Source organism: Salvelinus alpinus, chromosome 21 (genome assembly GCF_045679555.1).
Source record: "Salvelinus alpinus chromosome 21, SLU_Salpinus.1, whole genome shotgun sequence".
In the NCBI taxonomy this organism is placed as follows: Eukaryota; Metazoa; Chordata; class Actinopteri; order Salmoniformes; family Salmonidae; genus Salvelinus; species Salvelinus alpinus.
In genome coordinates, this window is record NC_092106.1 from 34366511 (window position 1) to 34393656 (window position 27146).

General features: G+C 48.6%; 1 protein-coding gene across 1 annotated transcript in view; it reads right to left on the bottom strand.

Moving 5' to 3' along the window:
• Positions 1–27146, bottom strand: part of cwf19l2 (CWF19 like cell cycle control factor 2) — a 36783-nt gene that overhangs the window by 9033 nt on the left and 604 nt on the right. Inside the window, exons 2-14 of the mRNA XM_071357859.1 lie at positions 26987–27132; positions 24565–24675; positions 24178–24279; positions 20437–20562; positions 18742–18861; positions 18506–18599; positions 16842–16957; positions 13003–13855; positions 12704–12932; positions 9193–9310; positions 6444–6533; positions 995–1123; positions 628–765 (exon numbers count right to left, since the gene is read on the bottom strand). Coding sequence (XP_071213960.1) covers positions 628–765; positions 995–1123; positions 6444–6533; positions 9193–9310; positions 12704–12932; positions 13003–13855; positions 16842–16957; positions 18506–18599; positions 18742–18861; positions 20437–20562; positions 24178–24279; positions 24565–24675; positions 26987–27079 — 2319 coding nt within the window. The 5' untranslated portion in view covers positions 27080–27132. The remainder of the gene's footprint in view (positions 1–627; positions 766–994; positions 1124–6443; positions 6534–9192; positions 9311–12703; positions 12933–13002; positions 13856–16841; positions 16958–18505; positions 18600–18741; positions 18862–20436; positions 20563–24177; positions 24280–24564; positions 24676–26986; positions 27133–27146) is intronic.

Consider the following 27146-nt stretch of genomic DNA (forward strand, 5'->3'; position numbering starts at 1 on the left):
ACATAGGAGGACACTGCTTGAGGACAACGTTTAACTTGACAACAGCTGGACCTCAGTGATCCCTGCACCCAGTCCTGACATCCTCCTGACAACGTGCGCAAACGGTCTCCTCGCCCTGCAGACAGACACTGAGGCTGCCCTACAATGCTCTCCACCTCTTGAGTAGGAGAAGGGAGCTCACTGCTGCCTAACTGGAATTCTACATTTTATTGTTTTAATTACAGAGAGAGGGGGGAGGGGGAAGGTTTAAAAACAATATATACAAGAATTGTATAAAACTGTTTATATATATTTTTTTGCAGATGCTAGGATAACGAGTAGTTCCCTCCTCGTCACTGATTGAGTAGCTACCCACTACGGTGTTCTGCTGTAACCGAGGGTTACTTAACCCAGAAAACCAGGAAATGGTCACTGACAGAGCAATGCCAGTCTTGACAGGGGAACAAAGTCTACCCTGCTAGTGGTTCTGCAGTATGGACTCCAAATGACCTCAAACGCCAATTAAGACCAAAGAAATTTAAAATGGTCCAAAACTCCATGGTGTTCTAGGTTGCCAGATTGGTGTATTGGATGAGCACATTTACATTTTACAGACAGGACAGGTTGTTTGTAGCGAATGCAGCGTACCTTGCCAGCCATGCGTGCGTAGAGGGAATTCTGGTCCTCTGCAGAGCTCATCTTCTCCCTGCGGACCATCTCATGAAGACCCACACTGTCATCATCCTGGAAGTATCTCATACGCTCCCCATCCCTGTGGGTCTCAATCTGACCAGGGGAGAGAGACACCATTACAATTCTGAAAATATCACTCTTTCCCCATCCGTAACCAATAGAGAATATACTTCAGAACTGTTTACATGAGCACAGTTCATCTGAGAGGTAGATTGTATTGTTGATGGGGCAAAATCAATTTGGGATACACCTCTTTACTCCCAGGCAAGTCCAGACACCGTGACCTCATCTCACACAACCTATCATAACACACACTGCTCACCGCCTTCTTTTTCCTACGTCCTCCTCTGGGCTCCTGGGGTTCCGAAGAGGCATTAACCGGCCAGGCGCGACCCGATTGGTCTGTTCTGAAGAGAAGTACTTCCTGGTCCTCCTCTGTTTGACCTGGAGCCTGAACAAACAGGGAGAGGAGAGGGTTATGGAGACTAACATAGAACAGAAAAACATACCCAAACACGATTCATCACATAGCAGACATTATGGAAGCAGTGCATTCATATTCTACAGTAAAATAAAGAATCCAGTATTATTGTAAGGGGAACACAACAAGGCAGTTATTTCATAGCTGGGTGGGCTTAGAGGAACACTGACCTTACACACAGAATAACGGCACACCGATAATGCCCTAACTTACACAAACAAGAAAACAGTAAACATGTCGTCCCCCACGAATGACGCAGCCCACCCGGGCCAATTATTGACAACAATTCGAGCTCAAACAGGACAGGGATATGCTTGTTCAAAGTTTGGAATTTCAGTTGATTACTATAGTGCCCCCTTGGTCCTATCAGTGTCATTTTGTAAATGCCAGATCTCTATGGCAAGATGCATCATTCACCCAAGTTTCGTCAAAATCAGGCCAGTGGTGTGAGATATTGAATGTGACTAACGTACTAAAAGATGGAGACAGATGCATAGTTCCCCCCTCCGATTTCATCGTGGGGAACAATAAGGTTGTTTAAGCCCTCCATGGTGAAAGTAGAAATAATCAAAAGAAAAAGGACACGACCTCTCCAATCAGTCTTGAGAGAGAGCACGGTAAGTAAGTTGTCTCGTATGACTGCATCACTAACCATGATCACAAAAAAAGGCAACAGTAAACATGCAGTCCCCCATGAATGATGCTGTGCCCCCCTTTGGATAATCAGTGTAATCTTGTCAATATCGTATCTCTATGGCAAGATGCATCATTCACCAAGTTTCGCATGGGTTAGCTAGACTCATATCCCTGAGCATGCGTGTCAAATTTCAGCACTGACTCAAACAGATCAAGAGATAAACATGTGCCCATTATAGCGCCACCGTGTGGTTGATATGCATGTTCTTTCATATTTTGCATCTTGACAGTGTTTGCAACATCTGTACCAAATTGTGTTCCAATACGAATATCCTTGATGAATGTATATGCATTGGTGCCAGACCACGGCCACGTGAATGTTTATTGGTCAATAGTGGCCATGTTGTTTTAGGTACTAGTCTGAAAATATTGCATTGAGAGACCGTTGTCCATCGATGCCACATATCAAGTGTTGTGCAGATCGGTCATTAGGTGCCAGAAGATGTGTTTTCTACAAAAAACTGTTCTTAAAATGGATTTTATCATGGCAGACTATGGGTCTCCTGAGGCATAATTTGTTCCTTGTGAGGAGATGGACTTATGTACTGAATTTCATGACTTTAGGTCAAACGGGGTGAGGGGAATACGTATATAAGGGAAGAGTATAAGTATACAAGGGAATACGCTATAATGACATTGAAAATGCAAACTTTGAAAGGTTACGCACCTTTCAAAGTCTGCATTTTCAATGTCATTATAGCGCCACCATCTAGCCAATCAGTGTAATTTTGTAAATGCCAGATCTCTATGGCAAGAAGCATCATTCAAGACGGAGACCGAGCCACATTCCCTCCCTGATTTCATCGTGGGGGACAATGAAGAGTGTGGAATAACACCAACAGCCCCACCCTCACTGAGGAGTCTTAAGAGGTTATAGCAGATCTCACCAAAAGAGGAACAGTAATACATTAGCCTACTTATCCATATACTTATTCTCCTCACTTGTGAAAAGAGAAGCAACACAGAAAAACCTAAACTGAGGAGAGGTGGAGGGTTCAAAATCAGACAGCTCACTAGAGCAGGGTTCCCTAACGGGCGGACCTCTGACCATACATTCAAGAAAAAGAAGTGGGCCCGGCTGAATCCAGTTGGTTATCCCTGCACTAGAGGGTTTCATTCAAAGCTGATACGACAGAGAGGGGAGCGAGGAGAGAGGGGGGAATAGGAGAGGACATTCAAGGCGAGCGAGAGAAGCTAAAGAGAGATAGACGGCTTTGATTGACACTGCGAACAATAGACATGGGCCATAACCTTTCCAAAAAAAACACATAGGCAAGTCAAGCGTTTCACTGAAGAAGAAAGTCTGATCATTGAAAACACATAACCCTTCTGTCATTACAAACTAAAAACAACTCCTACAATAAATTCACAGTTGTAAACAAACCACAATTTAGGTGTGTAATACTTCACCCAGCAGCTAAAATAAACAAGTGGTTGTGTTTATAAATGGTTGTGGGACATTATGACCATGTAGTGAGCACTAGCCAGCCAAGACGGCGTGTGCAGTGCAGCGTTAGGCATCGAAGACGGCGTGCAGCGTTAGGCATCGAAGACGGCGTGCAGCGTTAGGCATCGAAGACGGCGTGCAGCGTTAGGCATCGAAGACGGCGTGCAGCGTTAGGCATCGAAGACGGCGTGCAGCGTTAGGCATCGAAGACGGCGTGCAGCGTTAGGCATCGAAGACGGCGTGCAGCGTTAGGCATCGAAGACGGCGTGCAGCGTTAGGCATCGAAGACGGCGTGCAGCGTTAGGCATCGAAGACGGCGTGCAGCGTTAGGCATCGAAGACGGCGTGCAGCGTTAGGCATCGAAGACGGCGTGCAGCGTTAGGCATCGAAGACGGCGTGCAGCGTTAGGCATCGAAGACGGCGTGCAGCGTTAGGCATCGAAGACGGCGTGCAGCGTTAGGCATCGAAGACGGCGTGCAGCGTTAGGCATCGAAGACGGCGTGCAGCGTTAGGCATCGAAGACGGCGTGCAGCGTTAGGCATCGAAGACGGCGTGCAGCGTTAGGCATCGAAGACGGCGTGCAGCGTTAGGCATCGAAGACGGCGTGCAGCGTTAGGCATCGAAGACGGCGTGCAGCGTTAGGCATCGAAGACGGCGTGCAGCGTTAGGCATCGAAGACGGCGTGCAGCGTTAGGCATCGAAGACGGCGTGCAGCGTTAGGCATCGAAGACGGCGTGCAGCGTTAGGCATCGAAGACGGCGTGCAGCGTTAGGCATCGAAGACGGCGTGCAGCGTTAGGCATCGAAGACGGCGTGTACAGTGCAGCGTTAGGCATCGAAGACGGCGTGTACAGTGCAGCGTTAGGCATCGAAGACGGCGTGTACAGTGCAGCGTTAGGCATCGAAGACGGCGTGTACAGTGCAGCGTTAGGCATCGAAGACGGCGTGTACAGTGCAGCGTTAGGCAGCCAAGATCGTTGTTTTGAAGGTTCCTTTGAGTGTCTGAGATTCCTTACGCCTGGTGGAAGATGGATGACGCAATAACAGTGTTAAATTGTAGCCACTGTATTATTAGTGTAGATATGAGCTCTCTGTTAGGATAAACCCTTACCAGGGCAGAAGAGAACACTAGAGTATATAAATCTGATTGGGGTAGATGTGTTGGGAGTGGAGATACTCTAGTATTCTAGAGTATATACAGTTGAAGTCGGAAGTTCACATACACTTAAGTTGGAGTCATTAAAACTCATTTTTTAACCACTCCACAAATTTCTTGTTAACAAACTATAGTCGGTTAGGACATCTACTTTGAGCATGACAAGTAATTTTTCCAACAATTGTTTACAGACAGATTATTTCACTTATAATTCACTGTATCACAATTCCAGTGGGTCAGAAGTTGACAGTGCTTTTAAACAGCTTGGAAAAATCCAGAAAATGTCATGGCTTTAGAAGCTTCTGATAGGTGTGTGCAGGCTATTGATATAATTTGAGTCAATTGGAGGTGTACCTGTGGATATATTTGAAGGCCTACCTCAAACTCAGTGCCTCTTTGCTTGACATCATGGGAAAATCAAAAGAAATCAGCCATATTCACCAAATTTGTAGACCTCCACAAGTCTGGTTCATCCTTGGGAGCAATTTCCAAACCCCTGAAGGTACCAAGTTCATCTGTACAAACAATAGTACGCAAGTATAAACACCATGGGACCGCGCAGCCGTCACACCGCTCAGGAAGGAGACGCGTTCTGTCTCCTAGAGATGAACGTACTTTGGTGCAAGAAAAATCACAGAACAGCAGCAAAGGACCTTGTGAAGATGCTTGAGGAAACAGGTACAAAATTATCTATATCCACAGTAAAACGACTCCTATATCGACATAACCTGAAAGGAAGCTCAGCAAGGAAGAAGCCACTGCTCCAAAACCGCCATAAAAAAACAGACTACGGTTTGCAACTGCACACAAAGATCGTACTTTTTGGAGAAATGTCCTCTGGTCTGATGAAACAAAAACAGAACTGTTTGGCCATAATGACCATCGTTATGTTTGGTGGGGTCAGGCTTGCAAGCCGAAGAACACCATCCCAACCGTGAAGCACGGGGGTGGCAGCATCATGTTGTAGGGGTGCTTTGCTGCATGAGGGACTGGTGCACTTTACAAAATAGATGGCATCATGAGGAAGGACAATTATTTGGATATATTGAAGCAACATCTCAAGACTTCAGTCAGGAAGTTAAAGCTTGGTCGCAAATGGGTCTTCCAAATGGACAATGACTCCAAGCATACTCCCAAAGTTGCGGAAAAATGGCACCAAAATGGCTTAAGGACAACAAAGTCAAGGTACTGGAGTGGCCATCACAAAGCCCTGACCTCAAACCTATAGAAAATGTGTGGGCAGAACTGAAAAAGCGTGTGTGAGCAAGGAGGCCTACAAACCTGACCCAGTTACACCAGCTCTGTCAGGAGAAATGGGCCAAAATTCACCAAACTTATTGTGGGAAGCTTGTGGAAGGCTAACCGAAACGTTTGACCCAAGTTAAACAATTTAAAGGCAATGCTACCAAATACTAATTGAGTGTATGTAAACTTCTGACCCACTGGGAATGTGATGAAAGAAAGAAAAGCTGAAATAAATCACTCTCCACTATTATTATGACATTTCACAATCTTAAAATAAAGTGGTGATCCTAACTGAACTAAGACAGGGAATCGTTACTAGGATTAAATGTCAGGAATTGTGAAAAACTAAGTTTAAATGTATTTGGCTAAGGTCTATGTAAACTTCAACTGTAAATCTGATGGGGGTAGATGTGTTGGGAGTGGAGATACTCTAGAATACTAGAGTATATAAATCTGAAGGAGTGAGAAAATGGGTTATTGTCAAAGACAACTCTTACTGCGAACCGGAGAGAATATAAACTTCTATACAGGCATTCAGACAGCAGGTATTCAGAGAGAAAGGCAGGCAGGCAGACAAGGCTAAAGCAGACAATCGGCCTGCAGGCTTGTACCTACTGAGCACTCAGTCAGTCAGCTGACAGTGATTTAGTCTGTTCTAATGTGCTAGTGGTCATCTCCACAAGAGTAGCACATACATTGGCTCCCTGAGGGGTTAACGCCTGTCCCTCCCTATACACCTCCACTCACCCTGTCTGATTTCCCAGGTTGCTGTGCGGCACGATTCTCCTTGGCTTTACGGGCTGATTCCAGCTGGATCTTCAGTTTCTCCATCAGAGCCTAAAGGTGACACACATTTAAAAACTTCACATGTTCCATGACTGCAACCCACCCCACCCACACTAATGATGTCAGATGTTGCATGTGTGGATTTCTCATACACAGCGTGCTGTTTCTCCATCCATAACAAACAGAATGACATTTAACAACATCTCCTGATTGTATTCCACCATTACAAGAGGCTGATAGTAGAATCACTGATTGAACAAAACATAGTCTGGTGTCCTTCACCACGGCTGCCCTTCCCATGAGTCTAAATATTACTACTGAATAACCGATGTTCCCACCACCTTCGAACCCTCTGTCTCATTACAGGGATGTGGACAATGTGGAAAAGCAGCAGAGGAAGTGTGTAGTAGTAGTTTGTGCCTGGCCCATCTCTACCAGGCCCTTGTCAGCTAAGAGGAGCTGGCTGTGACTGGACACTGTCAGAACAGACATTGTGATGGGGATACAGATAAGTAGTGGTCACATCCACACTCAGTCCTCTGATGGGGATACAGATAAGTAGTGGTCACATCCACACTCAGTCCTCTGATGGGGATACAGATAAGTAGTGGTCACATCCACACTCAGTCCTCTGATGGGGATACAGATAAGTAGTGGTCACATCCACACTCAGTCCTCTGATGGGGATACAGATAAGTAGTGGTCACATCCACACTCAGTCCTCTGATGGGGATACAGATAAGTAGTGGTCACATCCACACTCAGTCCTCTGATGGGGATACAGATAAGTAGTGGTCACATCCACACTCAGTCCTCTGATGGGGATACAGATAAGTAGTGGTCACATCCACACTCAGTCCTCTGATGGGGATACAGATAAGTAGTGGTCACATCCACACTCAGTCCTCTGATGGGGATACAGATAAGTAGTGGTCACATCCACACTCAGTCCTCTGATGGGGATACAGATAAGTAGTGGTCACATCCACACTCAGTCCTCTGATGGGGATACAGATAAGTAGTGGTCACATCCACACTCAGTCCTCTGATGGGGATACAGATAAGTAGTGGTCACATCCACACTCAGTCCTCTAATGGGGATACAGATAAGTAGTGGTCACATCCACACTCAGTCCTCTGATGGGGATACAGATAAGTAGTGGTCACATCCACACTCAGTCCTCTGATGGGGATACAGATAAGTAGTGGTCACATCCACACTCAGTCCTCTGAAGCCTGTCTCTCGTGACAGATGCCCATGCTGTTATTCTGTAACGTACACAAGGCAATTAACAAACACACACAGGGGAACATAGCGGTCTGCTATAGAGTACTGAGGCCAGCCAAACTGTCACACAGAGTACCGAGGCCAGCCAAACTGTCACACAGAGTACAGAGGCCAGTCAAACTGTCACACAGAGTACCGAGGCCAGCCAAACTGTCACACAGAGTACTGAGGCCAGCCAAACTGTCACACAGAGTACTGAGGCCAGCCAAACTGTCACACAGAGTACTGAGGCCAGCCAAACTATCATACAGAGTACTGAGGCCAGTCAAACTATCATACAGAGTACTGAGGCCAGTCAAACTGTCACACAGAGTACCGAGGCCAGTCAAACTGTCGCACAGAGTACCGAGGCCAGTCAAACTGTCGCACAGAGTACCGAGGCCAGTCAAACTGTCGCACAGAGTACCGAGGCCAGTCAAACTGTCACACAGAGTACTGAGGCCAGTCAAACTGTCACACAGAGTACTGAGGCCAGTCAAACTGTCACACAGAGTACTGAGGCCAGTCAAACTGTCACACAGAGTACTGAGGCCAGTCAAACTGTCACACAGAGTACTGAGGCCAGTCAAACTGTCACACAGAGTACTGAGGCCAGTCAAACTGTCACACAGAGTACTGAGGCCAGTCAAACTGTCGCACAGAGTACTGAGGCCAGTCAAACTGTCACACAGAGTACTGAGGCCAGTCAAACTGTCACACAGAGTACTGAGGCCAGTCAAACTGTCACACAGAGTACTGAGGCCAGTCAAACTGTCACACAGAGTACTGAGGCCAGTCAAACAGAGTACTGAGGCCAGTCAAACAGAGTACTGAGGCCAGTCAAACTGTCACACAGAGTACTGAGGCCAGTCAAACTGTCACACAGAGTACTGAGGCCAGTCAAACTGTCGCACAGAGTACTGAGGCCAGTCAAACTGTCGCACAGAGTACTGAGGCCAGTCAAACTGTCGCACAGAGTACTGAGGCCAGTCAAACTGTCGCACAGAGTACTGAGGCCAGTCAAACTGTCGCACAGAGTACTGAGGCCAGTCAAACTGTCGCACAGAGTACTGAGGCCAGTCAAACTGTCGCACAGAGTACTGAGGCCAGTCAAACTGTCGCACAGAGTACTGAGGCCAGTCAAACTGTCGCACAGAGTACTGAGGCCAGTCAAACTGTCGTATATAGTACTGAGGCCAGTAAAACGTTATCGATTGACATAGAGATGGATGGGGGTTGAGTGGACAGAGTGACTGCTATAAAATGAATCGTTTGCTGTGATCAAGGAGAGAGAGAGAGCCGAGGGACCTGATATGCTAGGGGAAGGGCCTATGGGCAGGGGTGTATGGAACGCGTTTAGAACGGGTAATTATCTGTGTGTTTTGTGTGTGTGACTAGGTAGGATGAGGAGATGCAACACAGCGATCCTGTGGATGACCTCACCGTGTTACCCATAATCTCTGCCTTCACCAGCCTGGCCCCCAGTTTGTTCATCTCTTCATCTGTGAGGATCGGTACCTCTTCCTCCTCCTCACTCAAACTGTCACTACTGCTGTCAGACCTGAAGACACAGGGGAGCAGTTAAATGAAGACAACAGGGGTACACAAACATCAGACACCTGTGTGTGCTAGAGAGATGTCCAAGAGGTTCTAGTAAATGTAGTCTTGGCAGCATGGGAATAGACACACCGATCCATCAGGACATTATAGCTGTCCCAGCACTCAACCGCATACAAATCAACAGCTTGTTCTGCTCTCTTCTCCCCCGATGGCTCGCTCTCTCCCTCCCTCCATCTCCACCCGTCGCTCTCTTTCCGCTCCATTTCCCTGCTCTCTTTCACCCTCCATCCATCCCTTTCTAACCACCTCTCCCTCTCTCCTCTCTTTCTGCCATGTTCTTTCTGATGGCCGTCTTGTCTCAGGAACAGTCTTCTTCTGTCTCGTTCCCTCCAGACCGGTTCTCTCACAGATTACCTTTCCTTCTAAAACGGCACCTTAATTTCACGCTGCAGAGTTTTAAAGGGCTTCTGGGTGCTGGTTTAACTTAATGACTTAGCTAATGACAGAGAGAGAAGGGGGAGCGTTAGAGCAAAAAGGACGGAGAGAAAGAGAAAGGAAAGAGTAAGAGGAATGGGGATAGATGGGAGAGAGCTGTGGATAGAGGGGAGAGAGCTGTGGATAGAGCTGTGGAGAGAGCTGGGGAGAGAGCTGGGGAGAGAGCGAGCTGTGGAGAGAGCGAGCTGTGGAGAGAGCGAGCTGTGGAGAGAGCGAGCTGTGGAGAGAGCGAGCTGTGGAGGGAGAGAGCGAGCTGGGGAGGGAGAGAGCGAGCTGGGGAGGGAGAGAGCGAGCTGGGGAGAGAGCGAGCTGGGGAGAGAGCGAGCTGGGGAGAGAGCGAGCTGGGGAGAGAGCGAGCTGGGGAGAGAGCGAGCTGGGGAGAGAGCGAGCTGGGGAGAGAGCGAGCTGGGGAGAGAGCGAGCTGGGGAGAGAGCGAGCTGGGGAGAGAGCGAGCTGTGGAGAGAGCGAGCTGGGGAGAGAGCGAGCTGGGGAGAGAGCGAGCTGGGGAGAGAGGGGAGAGAGCGAGCTGGGGAGAGAGGGGAGAGAGCGAGCTGGGGATAGAGGGGAGAGAGCGAGCTGGGGATAGAGGGGAGAGAGCGAGCTGGGGATAGAGGGGAGAGAGATGAGGATAGAGGGAGTGAGCTGGGGATAGAGGGAGTGAGCTGGGGATAGAGGGAGTGAGCTGGGGATAGAGGGAGTGAGCTGGGGATAGAGGGAGTGAGCTGGGGATAGAGGGAGTGAGCTGGGGATAGAGGGAGTGAGCTGGGGATAGAGGGAGTGAGCTGGGGATAGAGGGAGTGAGCTGGGGATAGAGGGGAGAGAGCTGGGGATAGAGGGAGTGAGCTGGGGATAGAGGGAGTGAGCTGGGGATAGAGGGAGTGAGCTGGGGATAGAGGGAGTGAGATGGGCATAGACTGTCACTGTCGCAGACTGTCACTGTCGCAGACTGTCACTGTCGCAGACTGTCTGATGAATGGAGGGAATGATTGCGTGTAAACAAAACAAAAAAGGAGGAGAAGGTCAAGTTGAGGAGAGAATCGTGTGAGAGGTCATTTTAAAGTCAGGATGAAGCGATGGGAAGGTTTTCTCCATCAGTAGACAGGAACAGGGTCAAGGACAGTGTGTGTGTACAAACATACTATCTTAGTCTTACAGAGAATAAATGACTTCAGGTTCAGATAATCTTCTGGGGATTGAAAGAATGCTTCTACATGTTCAGTCTAGCCAATAACTAAAGATCTCTACTACCGCCCCAACATATTAACCTGCCCTTGTCATCCAACATATTCACCTGCCCTTGTCATCCAACATATTCACCTGCCCTTGTCATCCAACATATTCACCTGCCCTCGTCATCCCAACATATTCACCTGCCCTCGTCATCCAACATATTCACCTGCCCTCGTCATCCAACATATTCACCTGCCCTCGTCATCCAACATATTCACCTGCCCTTGTCATCCAACATATTCACCTGCCCTTGTCATCCAACATATTCACCTGCCCTTGTCATCCAACATATTCACCTGCCCTTGTCATCCAACATATTCACCTGCCCTTGTCATCCAACATATTCACCTGCCCTTGTCATCCAACATATTCACCTGCCCTTGTCATCCAACATATTCACCTGCCCTTGTCATCCAACATATTCACCTGCCCTTGTCATCCAACATATTCACCTGCCCTTGTCATCCAACATATTCACCTGCCCTTGTCATCCAACATATTCACCTGCCCTTGTCATCCAACATATTCACCTGCTCTTGTCATCCAACATATTCACCTGCCCTTGTCATCCAACATATTCACCTGCCCTTGTCATCCAACATATTCACCTGCCCTTGTCATCCAACATATAAACCTGCCCTTGTCATCCAACATATTCACCTGCACTTGTCATCCCAACATATAAACCTGCCCTTGTCATCCAACATATAAACCTGCCCTTGTCATCCAACATATTCACCTGCCCTTGTCATCCAACATATTCACCTGCCCTTGTCATCCAACATATTCACCTGCCCTTGTCATCCAACATATAAACCTGCCCTTGTCATCCAACATATTCACCTGCACTTGTCATCCCAACATATAAACCTGCCCTTGTCATCCAACATATAAACCTGCCCTTGTCATCCAACATATTCACCTGCCCTTGTCATCCAACATATTCACCTGCCCTTGTCATCCCAACATATTCACCTGCCCTTGTCATCCAACATATTCACCTGCCCTTGTCATCCAACATATTCACCTGCCCTTGTCATCCAACATATAAACCTGCCCTTGTCATCCAACATATAAACCTGCCCTTGTCATCCAACATATAAACCTGCCCTTGTCATCCAACATATAAACCTGCCCTTGTCATCCAACATATAAACCTGCCCTTGTCATCCAACATATAAACCTGCCCTTGTCATCCAACATATTCACCTGCCCTTGTCATCCAACATATTCACCTGCCCTTGTCATCCAACATATAAACCTGCCCTTGTCATCCAACATATAAACCTGCCCTTGTCATCCAACATATAAACCTGCCCTTGTCATCCAACATATAAACCTGCCCTTGTCATCCAACATATAAACCTGCCCTTGTCATCCAACATATAAACCTGCCCTTGTCATCCAACATATAAACCTGCCCTTGTCATCCCAACATATTCACCTGCCCTTGTCATCCAACATATTCACCTGCCCTTGTCATCCAACATATTCACCTGCCCTTGTCATCCAACATATTCACCTGCCCTTGTCATCCAACATATTCACCTGCCCTTGTCATCCAACATATTAACCTGCCCTTGTCATCCTACATATTAACCTGCCCTTGTCATCCAACATATTAACAGTTGGAACAGTGCTATAGCGACTGTGTATTTGACCTCTGCACCTGGATGATGTCACTGCAGGCCTGTTGCTGCTATGACCCTGGTCAGGAGTGGACATGGTTTTCCCAGACTCCCTCTCTTTATCCTGCTCCGATTTTCCTGAAGCAGATCTCTGTCTGGAGCTGTTCTTGCTCCAGGCCGGACCGCTGCTCTTCCGATCCGACTCCTCATCGTCAGACCCAGGTTTCAGGAAACCCATGGAAGCTCGGGCCGGAGCAGGTGCTGACACTCCTGGAAAATAAATGTATCAGTGGAGTGTGTGTATATGTGAGTGTGGAACGAGGTACTACACTCAACTCACCATCATCATCGTCGTCAACAGGCTTGAGGAAGTGACTTTTCAGAGCTCCGAGGGAGAGGGGTGGCCGATTCTGGCCAAGCCCAGAGCCTAGGCTCTCATCCCCACCCCTCTCCCTGGGTCTGTCCCTCTCTCTGCCTCCAGCCCTCTCTCTATCCCAGTCACTAGGTCTACCTCCACCCCTCTCTCTGCTTCCAGCCCTCTCTCTATCCCGGTCACTAGGTCTACCTCCAGCCCTCTCTCTATCCCTGTCACTAGGTCTGCCTCCAGCCCTCTCTCTTTCCTGGTCACTGGGTCTACCTCCATCCCTCTCTCTGCCTCCAGCCCTCTCTCTTTCCTGGTCACTAGGTCTACCTCCATCCCGGTCACTAGGTCTACCTCCATCCCGGTCACTAGGTCTACCTCCATCCCGGTCACTAGGTCTACCTCCATCCCGGTCACTAGGTCTACCTCCATCCCGGTCACTAGGTCTACCGCCATCCCGGTCACTAGGTCTACCGCCATCCCGGTCACTAGGTCTACCGCCATCCCGGTCACTAGGTCTACCGCCATCCCTCTCGCTGTCTCCATCTCCTTCTCTGTTCCTATCCCGATCTCTGTCTCGGTGACGATCTCTTTCCCTCTCTCCATCTCTTTCACTATCTCTTTCTCCATCCCTCTCTTTCTCTCCAGGTAAGTCCCTACCCTTGTCTGGTCTCCTCCACCTCTCTCTATCCATCCCCACTTCTCCTTTCCTCCATCTTACTCGGTCTCTCCCCTCTTCCTCTCCTCTCCCTCTTCCTTTCCCCTCTCCTCTCTTGTAGCCATACACAGCAATCTCAGCCTCATCCATCCTCTTCTGAAACTTCTCCAAGGACTGCATGTGAGAAACACAAACACAAATATAAAACATACACACAGGTAAGCGGTGTGATATGATGTTCCCATGGTGCATTTCAATGTACCTAAGTTGCAGTTTGTTATGAGTTTTCTAACTTTTGACAGACGGAGCGCCGACACTGCATAGAAGGAATTAACCAGGGAGATAGGGAGTGAGTCTGTCAGTAGCAGGAGCGCGGCAGTCGCAGTAGGAGCGCGGCAGTCGCAGTAGGAGCGCGGCAGTCGCAGTAGGAGCGCGGCAGTCGCAGTAGGAGCGCGGCAGTCGCAGTCGGAGCGCGTCAGTAGCAGTCGGAGCGCGTCAGTAGGAGCAGGAGCGCGTCAGTAGCAGCAGGAGCGCGTCAGTAGCAGTCGGAGCGCGTCAGTAGCAGTCGGAGCGCGTCAGTAGCAGTCGGAGCGCGTCAGTAGCAGCCGGAGCGCGTCAGTAGCAGTCGGAGCGCGTCAGTAGCAGCCGGAGCGCGTCAGTAGCAGCCGGAGCGCGTCAGTAGCAGTAGGAGCGCGTCAGTAGCAGCCGGAGCGCGGCAGTCGCAGTAGGAGCGCGTCAGTAGCAGCCGGAGCGCGGCAGTCGCAGTAGGAGCGGGTCAGTAGCAGTCGGAGCGCGTCAGTAGCAGTCGGAGCGCGTCAGTAGCAGTCGGAGCGCGTCAGTAGGAGCGCGTCAGTAGCAGCAGGAGCGCGTCAGTAGCAGTCGGAGCGCGTCAGTAGCAGTCGGAGCGCGTCAGTAGCAGTCGGAGCGCGTCAGTAGCAGCCGGAGCGCGTCAGTAGGAGCGCGTCAGTAGCAGCAGGAGCGCGTCAGTAGCAGCAGGAGCGCGTCAGTAGCAGACGGAGCGCGTCAGTAGCAGCAGGAGCGTGTCAGTAGCAGCCGGAGCGCGTCAGTAGGAGCGCGTCAGTAGCAGCCGGAACGCGTCAGTAGCAGTCGGAGCGCGTCAGTAGCAGTCGGAGCGCGTCAGTAGGAGCGCGTCAGTAGCAGTCGGAGCGCGTCAGTAGGAGCGCGTCAGTAGCAGCAGGAGCGCGTCAGTAGCAGCAGGAGCGCGTCAGTAGCAGTCGGAGCGCGTCAGTAGCGCGTCAGTAGCAGCAGGAGCGCGTCAGTAGCAGTCGGAGCGCGTCAGTAGCAGTCGGAGCGCGTCAGTCGGAGCGCGTCAGTAGCAGTCGGAGCGCGTCAGTAGCAGCAGGAGCGCGTCAGTAGCAGTCGGAGCGCGTCAGTAGCAGTCGGAGCGCGTCAGTAGCAGCAGGAGCGCGTCAGTAGCAGCAGGAGCGCGTCAGTAGCAGCAGGAGCGCGTCAGTAGCAGCAGGAGCGCGTCAGTAGCAGCCGGAGCGCGTCAGTAGCAGTCGGAGCGCGTCAGTAGGAGCGCGTCAGTAGCAGCAGGAGCGCGTCAGTAGCAGTCGGAGCGCGTCAGTAGCAGCCGGAGCGCGTCAGTAGCAGTCGGAGCGCGTCAGTAGGAGCGCGTCAGTAGCAGCAGGAGCGCGTCAGTAGCAGTCGGAGCGCGTCAGTAGCAGTCGGAGCGCGTCAGTAGCAGTCGGAGCGCGTCAGTAGGAGCGCGTCAGTAGCAGTCGGAGCGCGTCAGTAGGAGCGCGTCAGTAGCAGTCGGAGCGCGTCAGTAGGAGCGCGTCAGTAGCAGTCGGAGCGCGTCAGTAGGAGCGCGTCAGTAGCAGTCGGAGCGCGTCAGTAGCAGTCGGAGCGCGTCAGTAGCAGTGCGTCAGTAGCAGCAGGAGCGCGTCAGTAGCAGTCGGAGCGCGTCAGTAGCAGTCGGAGCGCGTCAGTAGGAGCGCGTCAGTAGCAGCAGGAGCGCGTCAGTAGCAGTCGGAGCGCGTCAGTAGCAGTCGGAGCGCGTCAGTAGGAGCGCGTCAGTAGCAGCAGGAGCGCGTCAGTAGCAGCAGGAGTGCGTCAGTAGCAGCAGGAGCGCGTCAGTAGCAGTCGGAGCGCGTCAGTAGCAGTCGGAGCGCGTCAGTAGCAGCCGGAGCGCGTCAGTAGCAGCAGGAGCGCGTCAGTAGCAGCAGGAGCGCGTCAGTAGGAGCGCGTCAGTAGCAGTCGGAGCGCGTCAGTAGCAGTCGGAGCGCGTCAGTAGCAGTCGGAGCGCGTCAGTAGGAGCGCGTCAGTAGCAGCAGGAGCGCGTCAGTAGCAGCCGGAGCGCGTCAGTAGCAGTCGGAGCGCGTCAGTAGGAGCGCGTCAGTAGCAGCAGGAGCGCGTCAGTAGCAGCAGGAGCGCGTCAGTAGCAGCCGGAACGCGTCAGTAGGAGCGCGTCAGTAGCAGCCGGAACGCGTCAGTAGCAGCCGGAGCGCGTCAGTAGGAGCGCGTCAGTAGCAGCCGGAACGCGTCAGTAGCAGTCGAAGAGCGTCAGTAGGAGCGCGTCAGTAGCAGCCGGAGCGCGTCAGTAGCAGCAGGAGCGCGTCAGTAGCAGCCGGAGCGCGTCAGTAGCAGCAGGAGCGCGTCAGTAGCAGCAGGAGCGCGTCAGTAGCAGCAGGAGCGCGTCAATAGCAGCAGGAGCGCGTCAGTAGCAGTCGGAGCGCGTCAGTAGCAGGAGCGCGTCAGTAGCAGGAGCGCGTCAGTAGCAGGAGCGCGTCAGTAGCAGGAGCGCGTCAGTAGCAGGAGCGCGTCAGTAGCAGGAACGCGTCAGTAGGCGGAACGCGTCAGTAGCAGGAACGCGTCAGTAGGCGGAACGCGTCAGTAGCAGGAACGCGTCAGTAGCAGGAACGCGTCAGTAGCAGGAACGCGTCAGTAGCAGGAGCGCGTCAGTAGCAGGAACGCGTCATTAGCAGGAACGCGTCAGTAGCAGGAACGCGTCAGTAGCAGGAGCGCGTCAGTAGCAGGAACGCGTCAGTAGTAGGAACGCGTCAGTAGTAGGAATGCGTATGAAGGATGCACGTTGTAGAATGTGTGTACATGTAAGACGGTTTACATATTGATCTGTTAATACTGTTTATACAGGTGTTTTTGTATGGATTATGTCTGCCTATGTGTATACTCTCACCCCATATCGCTCTGCCACTATGACCTCCAGACTGCGTTGCTCTCGCTCCGCCTGCTCTCTCATCCTCTGGTAAGACTTCCTGAGCCAACCTAGTCCTCCATCATCTACAGTTGCAGCTACAGACAGAGGGGGGTGGGGGAGAGATGGTGAGGAGAGACAGGGTAAGGCAGTAAGAAGGGAGGGAAGGAGGGGATGGCAAAAGAGAGAGAGAGTGAGCGAGAGGTGGACAAAGACCAGAGGAAGGAGGGGAATAACTAGAGTTAACATTTTACCTGTGGGAAATCAGTGTTTTTTCAGTGAAAACAGAACATCATATTCAACTTCAAGAGAACAGCTAGGCCTCACACTCTTCTCCGGAACACAGCACAGAGAATGGGGACATTTCACATATGCCTTCCCCAGAGAAGTCATCCCCTTCTCTCCCTCAATATTTCTCAATCTCTTTTCTCTCACACCGTGTGTGCACACGTGTGTCAAAAGCCCAAGTTAAAAGTGAGGTTTAACCGCACCCCCCCCTCCCCACACCTCTTCATTACCCTCTTAGTCAAACCAGGGATGAGGAAAACAACATTCCCTTTTACACACACAGCTTAGAGAGAAAAGAGTGTGCATGTGTGTACTGTCAATGTCTGTATTTAGGAGTTTGGTTTGCATACACAAGTGACACTGTGCGTCACTGTCTATATGAGTGTTTTAAATCTGCTTATTCTGCCACTCTGTTAAAGTGAAGCTTACTCAGGAGATGGCAGAGTGCACCCTTCTGAGTGGAGATGACACAGTCAGCTTAACAGAACCAAGCGCCTCTCTCAGTACCTCTTCCTTTTTTAATGTTCTTCTCTCATATCTCTCAATACTCCCTGCCTCCAGCAAATCCTTTCTGCCTGCCTCCACCCTCTGCCTGCCTCCACCCTCTGCCGTTCTCATTCTGTCTGCCAGAAATGCTTTACCCGATTTGCCATGACAGTGTCTGCTTCTCCCTCTCCCACTCCTATTTCTCTGTCTGTCTGTGTGACTGTCTGTGACTGTCTGTGTGTGTCTGTCTGTGTCTGTCTGTGACTGTCTGTGACTGTCTGTGACTGTCTGTGTCTGTCTGTGTCTGTCTGTGTCTGTCTGTGTCTGTCTGTGTCTGTCTGTGTCTGTCTGTGTCTGTCTGTGTCTGTCTGTCTGTGATTTAAGTGGTGTCTGTGCCCTCAGTGACTGTACATACAGTGAACTCAACTCATTCCTCTCCTCTCAGAGAAAGACAGGGCAGTGTCCCTAGCCCCGCCAGAGAGGGAGGAAAGATTCCTAGCCCAGACAAAGAGAGGGGAGGGGGACCCCTAGCCCAGAGAGGGAGGGGGATCCCTAGCCCAGAGAGGGTGGGGGATCCCTAGCCCAGAGAGGGAGGGGGATTCCTAGCCCAGAGAGGGAGGGGGATTCCTAGCCCAGAGAGGGAGGGGGATTCCTAGCCCAAAGAGGGAGGGGGATTCCTAGCCCAAAGAGGGGGGGGGATTCCTAGCCCAAAGAGGGAGGGGGATTCCTAGCCCAAAGAGGGAGGGGGTTGACCAGAGACTGGGCTGATATAGAGAGTTGTATACATGGGTTTGATGATTATACTTCAGGTACAAATACGAGAGCAGAAAAGGTTGATAAGAGTATGAAGTTGTGTAAGGGGTTTCATTTACCTTTTGTAAGCACATTGCTGGCCTTCTCTTCTGGGGGCAGGCCACTACCCCCATCCTTCCAGAACGGGTTCAACTCCAGCTTGTGCAGACCAGCCTACGGCACCCCACAAACACACAGCAATTGTCAAGTCCCTTGTCCCTGCTCAGTTTGGCACTTTTGGTTGCCCAGGTAACCAACAGATGAGGTGAGGCAATGGACTTCCATCAACCTTCATTTAAACATAGCGAGTACACACCTGCTCGATGACCCGGGCCTTCTGTTTCTCTTCATCTTTCAGCCTTTCTTTCTCAGCCCTCTTCTCTGCTGTTGACGTTGTTCTCATTGCCAAGAAGTCAAAGGTCATCCACTCATCTCGCTAGCAGGTGATAAGGATAGAGAGAGGATAGAGAGAGGGGAACGGACAACACACATGAATCATGTTATTAAACCTGACAATTGACTGACAATAACAGCAAACCAATCAATAAAGAAATCAATATAGAACCTAAAATCATTATGTACATGTAGGTGAATGTAAACAGTACATGGGTTTATAACCCTCAACACAAAAACGAGCGTCAACGCTAATACGAGCGTCAACGCTAATACGAGCGTCAACGCTAATACGAGCGTCAACGCTAATACGAGCGTCAACGCTAATACAACCATCAACGCTAAAACAACCGTCAAGCCATATTATAGGATCCTAAAAGTATCTCCCCCCAAAAAAGCAACCTGGGAAATCTCTCACTGAGCAGGCCGTTATACATACACACACACAAGCAGACAAAAACACACACAGTGGGGGTAAATATAATGAGGGAAGGTGTGTGACAGCATTAGTAAAACGCTCCGGACCACCCCGCCTTACTCATCAACACCACCTTGTTAGAAAAGCCTGGTTATTAATTGTTGTTGACACAGGCTGTGCATCGATCAGACCTCATTAAGAGTGGGGCTCTATTGATCCCTTCTCCTAGAAACACACACAATAAGCATTTCACTGCACCTTCTATACAAATACACAGATACATTCACACAAACTTTCTAGACCATAGAGCTCAATAAAGCCACACCACTATACAAACCAAGAGCAGCCTCCAGCTCAAACCCCCTCTTGACTACTTGCCTTGCTACCTGTTCTCTTAGGGCATCAATGAAAGATCGGGAGGTTTGACCATGCCGTGGGGGAGGTTTGACCATGCCGTGGGGAAGGTTTGACCATGCCGTGGGGAAGGTTTGACCATGCCGTGGGGAAGGTTTGACCATGCCGTGGGGGAGGTTTGACCATGCCGTGGGGGAGGTTTGACCATGCCGTGGGGGAGGTTTGACCATGCCGTGGGGGAGGTTTGACCATGCCGTGGGGGAGGTTTGACCATGCCGTGGGGGAGGTTTGACCATGCCGTGGGGGAGATTTGATCATGCCGTGGGGAAGGTTAGACCATGCCGTGGGGAAGGTTTGACCATGCCGTGGGGAAGGTTTGACCATGCCGTGGGGGAGGCATCATTAAATCAGAAGATTATCAGGTGTTTTGTAGTCCAATATTCAACCCAGTGTCCAAAAACTGGGTCTCTGTTGAAGTTCATGGTTAAAGGGATACTGTGGGATTCTATCTACTTCCCCAGAGTCAGATGAACTTCTGGATACCATTTTTATGTCTTTGTGTCCAGTATGAAGGAAGTTAGGAGGTACCATTGCGAGCAAATGCTAACTAGTGTTAGCACAATGACAAGTCTATGGGTAACTGTTTACAAATGTAAGCAAGGTTTGAAATTATTATGCTTTAGTTAAATATTATATCAGTCCAGAAATTATTTTTTATTTATTTATGTTCTGACCCATTGACCATCTGCTCAAGAATTGTTTTTACCCACGGCTGAATCTATGCAGTTGATGATCTCTGTCTTAGGGTTTTCCGGTGCTGTGGAGCGGGACGGTTGGGGGTGTTACCTGGTTGTTCTCGGGTGGGGTAGGGCTGTTGTCTGTGGGCTTGGCCTCGGACTTGGCAGGAATCTTCCAGGCTTTACCCGAGGCCTCTGTCTGGGGCTGGGCCTCAACCCACTCATCTCCTGACCCCTGGAAAGCCAGAAAAGAGGGGGGAAATTAATACAGTGATTACAGCAAGTATTCATACACCGAAGTATTCCACATTCCGCTGTGTTAGAGCACGAATTCAAAATGGATCCAAATGTTTTTTCCCCCCCCTCACCCATCTACACACAATATAAACATTTTGTTTTAATTGAACCTTTATTTAACTGGGAAAGTCAGTTAAGAATTTGTTCTTAATTACAATGACGGCCAACCAAAAGGCATAAGGCCTCCTGCGGGGACGGGGATTAAAAATAAATACAACATGAATATAGGACAAAACACTCATCACAACGAGACAACACTACATAAAGAGAGACAACATAGCAAGGCAGCAAAACATGACAACACAGCATGGTGACAACACAACAACATGGTAGCAACACAACAACATGGTAGCAACACAACAACATGGTACAAACATTATTGGGCACAGACAGCAGCACAAAGGGCAAAAATCGACATTGAGAGCATCCTGACTGGTTGTATCACTGCCTGGTACGGCAATGCTACTCTCTGTTCATCATATATGCATAGTCACTTTAACCATATCTACATGTACATACTACCTCAATCAGCCTGACTAACCGGTGTCTGTATGTAGCCTCGCTACTTATTGTTCACCTAATACCTTTTTTGCACTATTGGTTAGAGCCTGTAAGTAAGCATTTCACTGTAAGGCACACGTGACAAATAAACTTTGATTTGATATTTTGAAGGTAGAGACAACAATACATCACACAAAGCAGCCACAACTGTCAGTAAGAGTGTCCATGATTGAGTCTTTGAATGAAAAGATTGAGATAAAACTGTCCAGCTTGAGTGTTTGTTGCAGCTCGTTCCAGTCGCTAGCTGCAGCGAAATGAAAAGACGAGCGACCCAGGGATGTGTGTGCTTTTGGGACCTTTAACAGAATGTGACTGGCAGAACGGGTGTTGTATGTGGAGGATGAGGGCTGCAGTAGATATCTCAGATAGGGGGGAGTGAGGCCTAAGAGGGTTTTACAAATAAGCCTCAACCAGTGGGTCTTGCGAAGGGTATACAGAGATGACCAGTTTACAGAGGAGTATAGAGTGCAGTGATGTGTCCTATAAGGAGCAATGGTGGCAAAGCTGATGGCGGAATGGTAAAGAACATTTAGCCGCTCTAGAGTACCATTACCTGCCGATCTATAAATTATGTCTCTGTAATCTAGCATGGGTAGGATGGTCATCTGAATCAGGGTTAGTTTGGCAGCTGGGGTGAAAGAGGAGCGATTACGATAGAGGAAACCAAGTCTAGATTTAACTTTGCCTGCAGCTTTGATATGTGCCGAGAGATGGACAGTGTACCGTTGAGTCATACTCCCACGTACTTGTATGAGGTGACTACCTCAAACTCTAAACCCTCAGAGGTAGTAATCACACCTGTGGGGAGAGGGGCATTCTTCTTACCAAACCACATGACCTTTGTTTTGGAGGTGTTCAGAACAAGTTTATGGGTAGTGAAAGCTTATTGGACACTAAGAAAGCTTTGTTGTAGAGCATTTAACACAAAATCTGGGGATGGGCCAGCTGAGTATAAGACTATCATCTGCATATAAATGGATAGGAGAGCTTGGTACTGCCTGAGCTATGTTGTTGATGTAAATTGAGAAGAGCGTGGGGCCTAGGATCAAGCCTTACAAAAACCCATAATGACAAATTGAAAACATGTTTACAAATGTATTGAAAATTAAATAAAGAAAAAAATGTCATTTACATAAATATTTACACCCTAGAATCAATATTTTGTAGAAGCACCTTTGGCAGCCTCCCGAGTGATGAGTCCAGGCTCTGTCTCAGCCTGGCCGCAAACCAGGAGACGCATGGGGCGGCGCACAATTGTCCAGGTTAGGAGAGGGTTTGGGCGGCGGGGATTTTCTTGTCCCGTCGCACTCTAGCAACTGCTGTGGCGGGCCGGGCGCAAAGCACGCTGACACGATCGCCAGGTGTACGGTTTTTGCTCCGATACATTGGTGCGGCTGGCTTCTGGGTTAAGTGGGCTTTGTGTCAAGAAGCAGTGCGGCTTGGTTGGGTTTTGGAGGAGGCACGGCTCTCGACCTTCGCCTCTCCCGAGTCCGTAAGGGAGTTGCAGCGATGGGTAAATCGGATACCACGAAATTTAAATAATAATAATAACAATAAAAAGAGTTACCTTTGGCAGTGATTACAGCTGTGAGTCTTTCTGGGTAAGTCTAAGAGCTTAACACACCAGGATTGTACAATATTTGCCCATTATTCTTCTCAAAATTCGTCAAGCTCTGTCAGATTGTTTGTTAATCATTTTTAGATCTTGTCATTGATTTTCATGTAGATTTGAGTCAAAACTAACTTGGCAAATCAGGAACAGTCACTGTCTTCTTGGTAAGCCATCCAGTATAGATTTGGCATTGTGTTTTAGGTTATTGTCCTGCTGAAAAGGGAATTCATCTCCCAGTATCTGGTGGTAAGCAGACAACCAGGTTTTCCTCTATAATGTTGCCTGTGCTTAGTGCCATCCAGTTTAATTGTATCCTGAAAACGTCCAGGTCCTTAACAACTACAAGCATACGCATAACATGATGCAGCCACCACCACGCTTGAAAATATGGAGAGTGGTACTCAGTAAAGTGCTGTATTGGATTTGCCCCAAATATAACTTTGCATTCAGGACAAAAGGTGAATTGTTTTGGAATAGTTGTATTCTGCACAGGCTTCCTTTGCACTCTGTCATTTAGTTTAGTATTGAGGAATAACTACAATGTTGTTGATCCACCCTCAGTTTTATCCTATTACAGCCATTAAACTCTGTAATTGTTTTAAAGTAACCATTGGCCTTATGGTGAAATCCCCGAACGGTATCCTTCCTCTACGGCAACAGAGTTAGGAAAGACACCTGTCTCTTAGTAGTGACTGGGTGTATCGATACACCATCCAAAGTATAATTAATAACTTCACCATGTTCAAAGGGATTTTCAATGTCTGCTTTTGTTTTACCCATCTACCAGCAGGTGCCTTTCTTTGCGAGGCATTGGAAACCTCCCTGGTCTTTGTGTTTGAAATCCACTGCTTGACTGAGGGACCTTATAGATAATTGTATGTGTGAGGTACAGAAAAGAGGTAGTCATGAAACAAAATTCACATCACATCCTCCACTATTATTGCACACAAAGTGAATCCATGAAAATGATTAAGCAAATGTTTACTCCTGAACTTATTTAGACTTACCATAAGAAAAGGGTTGAATATTTATTGCCTTGAGACATTACAACTTTTAGATTTTGTATTAATTTGTAAACATTATACCACTTTGACATTACAGGGTATTGTGTATAGGCCAGTGATAAAAAGTATTATTATTATTGTTTTTTTAATTGCTATTTAATCCATTTTAAATTCAGGCTGTAACAAAATGTGGAAAAAGTCAAGGGGTGTGAATACTTGCAGAAGGCACTGTGTATGTTCAGGACAGAGGACAGGAAGCCCAAGAGGGAATCAGAATGAAAGGGGATGTGAGAGGAAAAGAGAGGTGAAAGGAAAAGAGAGGTGAAAGGAAAGGAGGGAGAGCAACACAAAGATATGCCAGTCCAATGACGCTTACCTCTGAGCTGGACCCATCTCCTCCTTCAGCTCTCTTCTTCTCCTTCTTCCTCTTCTTACTCTTCTTGGCCTTTTTCTCTTTCTTCTTCTTGCCTGAAACCTCCTGAAGGTGACAGAAATGAGTGGGCCTGATTAAGATATGCAAAACGAAGTGATCATTATGAAGAGGTGATAGATAGGATAAAGGGTTTGGAAACATCAATAAGCAAGAGCTACAAAAAAGATGACGGTATGAAAAACAGCTCAGCTCTGGGTCTACTGTTACTGGATGACAACCAAATATTGACTCCGGGGTCAACAATACTACTAGGCCATGTAGAGGATAGGGAGGTCACACAAGCTACCTCCTTAAAAGGTCATGGGGTTACCAACGCAACGACCTGCTGACCTGTTCTAGTTGCTGCAGTCGGAGGTCAACTTCAGGGAGCATCCAGGTGTCCTCTCCTCTCTGTCTCTTCAGCTCCTTCCTCTTCTCCTCCTTCTCATACTGCTGCTTCGCCTGAGGGAGTGAGGAGGAGACGAAGTGAGAGAGAGAGGAAGAAGGGAGAGATGAGGTGAGAAAGAGAAATAAATGGAGATAGTTCAGGTGTGTCACCATTTCACAAACACCTCACACTGTATTTATATAGTCAACACAGCTGCTCAGGAGATAACATGGACCCCACTACTCTGTGTTGATGTTGTGTGCATGACATGCATATGTATGGTGTAAGGTGTTAAGTGATTGTATGTGTGTTCTGAAGGAGGAATTTAACCATGTTAAACTGAATCCGGAGTGGTTGCGTCACAGCCCTTATCTCCCTGCAGCAGTGTTTGTCCTGCCATCCCCTGCAGACGCCATTACCTGATTGATGACACTTCATATTTGCACACACACATACACACACACACTGGTGCGCCTCGATCAATCACACCACTGTAAACACTAACAATCTGCTTCCATTGATGCAAGCGTCCATCCGCCTTGTCATTTCCTTCCTGTCTTCAGAGAGCACAGTGTCATTTGCTCTGTATTTCTCTCTAGTAATCCATTGTAAAAGTGATCTTAACACCATACAAAATGAAGGAGCTGATCGTGGACTTCAGGGAAAAGCAGAGTGAGCACGCCCCTATCCAAATTGCTGGGACCGCAGTGGAGAAGGTGGAAAGGTTGATGTTCCTTGGCGTACACATCACTGACGATCTGAAATGATCCACCCACACAGACAAACCAAATTGTACTTGTCACATGCGCTAAATACAACAAGTGTAGACCTGAATGCTTGCGTTCAAGCCCTTAACCAACAATGCAGGTTTAAGAAAAATAAGAAGTAAAAGTAACAAAGGCAGTGTGGTGAAGAAGGTGCAACAGCACCACCTCTTCAACCTCAGGCGGCTGAAGAAATTTGTCTTGGCTCTAAGACCCTCACAAACCTTTACGCACAATAGAGAGCATCCTGTCGGGCTGCATCACAGTCTGGTACGGCAACTGCACCGCCCGCAACCACAGGGCTCTCCAAAGGGTGGTGCGATCTGCCCAACACATCACCGGGGGCACACTGCCTGCCCTCCAGGACACCTATAGCACCTGATGTCACAGGAAGGCCAAAAAGCTCATCAAGGACATCAACCACCCGAGCCATGACCTGTTCACCCCACTACCATCCAGAAGATGAGGTCAGTACAGGTGCATCAAAGCTGGGACCGAGAGACTGAAAAACAGCTTCTACCTCAAGGCCATCAGACTGTTAAATAGCCATCACTAGCCGACTACCACCCGGTTACCCAACCCTGCACCTTAGAGGCTGCTGCCCTATATACATAGACTTGGAATCACTGGCCACTTTAATAATTTAATACTAGACACTTTAATAAAGTTGACATACTGCTTTACTCATCTCATATGTATATACTGTATTCTATTCTACTATATTTTAGTCAATGTCACTCCGACATTGCTCTTCCTAATATTTATATATTTCTTAATGCCGTTATTTTACTTTTAAATTTGTGTGTAGTGTTGTGAATTGTTCGATATTACTCCACTGTTGGAGCTAGGAACAAGCATTTCACTACACCAGCAATAACATCTGCTAAATATGTGTATGTGTAACATTATAGCTTTCGTCTCTCTCCTCGCCCCTCCTGTGCTCTGCACACATCGACAACAGCCACCCTCGAAGCATCGTTACCCATCGCGCCACAGAAGCCGCGGCCCTTGCAGAGCAAGGGGAACTACTACTACAAGGTCTCAGAGCGAGTGACGTCCCCGATTGAAACGCTATTAGCGCGCACCACCGCTAACTAGCTAGCCATTTCACATCGGTTACATATGTGGCCAATAACATTTGATTTGATCACCTGAGACAAGGTGGGTAGACAGAGGCAGAAAGAGGCAGGCACCAGCTCTGTTATGTACAACCTCGCCACCTAGTGTTTGCCATATTCACATTCACATCACACGGACGTCCCAATGATCACTAATAGCGAGGACCATGTGACTTCCTCTCACTGTTTTGATGTTTGCTAGCGAACTGGCTAAGATAGCTAGCTACACATATATGCTGTACTAGCAAGTATGTAATAGCATTATTCAAACGACTTATCACTGTATAATATTGAACATACTTATATGTAGCAATTGCAAATATTGAAGAAGATGCATCACAAAACTAGCTAACTAATTCGTTTGGCAGACGTTCAGGCTATCTATTTGTTAGCATTCAACTAGTTGTTGCAGCCATACACTTGGATTTTGTACTGACGTTATATCAACGTATCTTACATTGCGCATGTAGACTAGTGTCTACTTATAAAGCACACATATTTACCTTCTGAATAACCTCCTCCCTGGCTTTACGTTTGTATTCTTTTCGGTCTTCGATGCTGTTAACACTTTCAAAACTGCCCCCGTACGTCGCCATGACACTGCCGTTGAATGTGCTTCCACCAACTGTCGCAAAGATATTTACGACCCCTGAAAATACATTG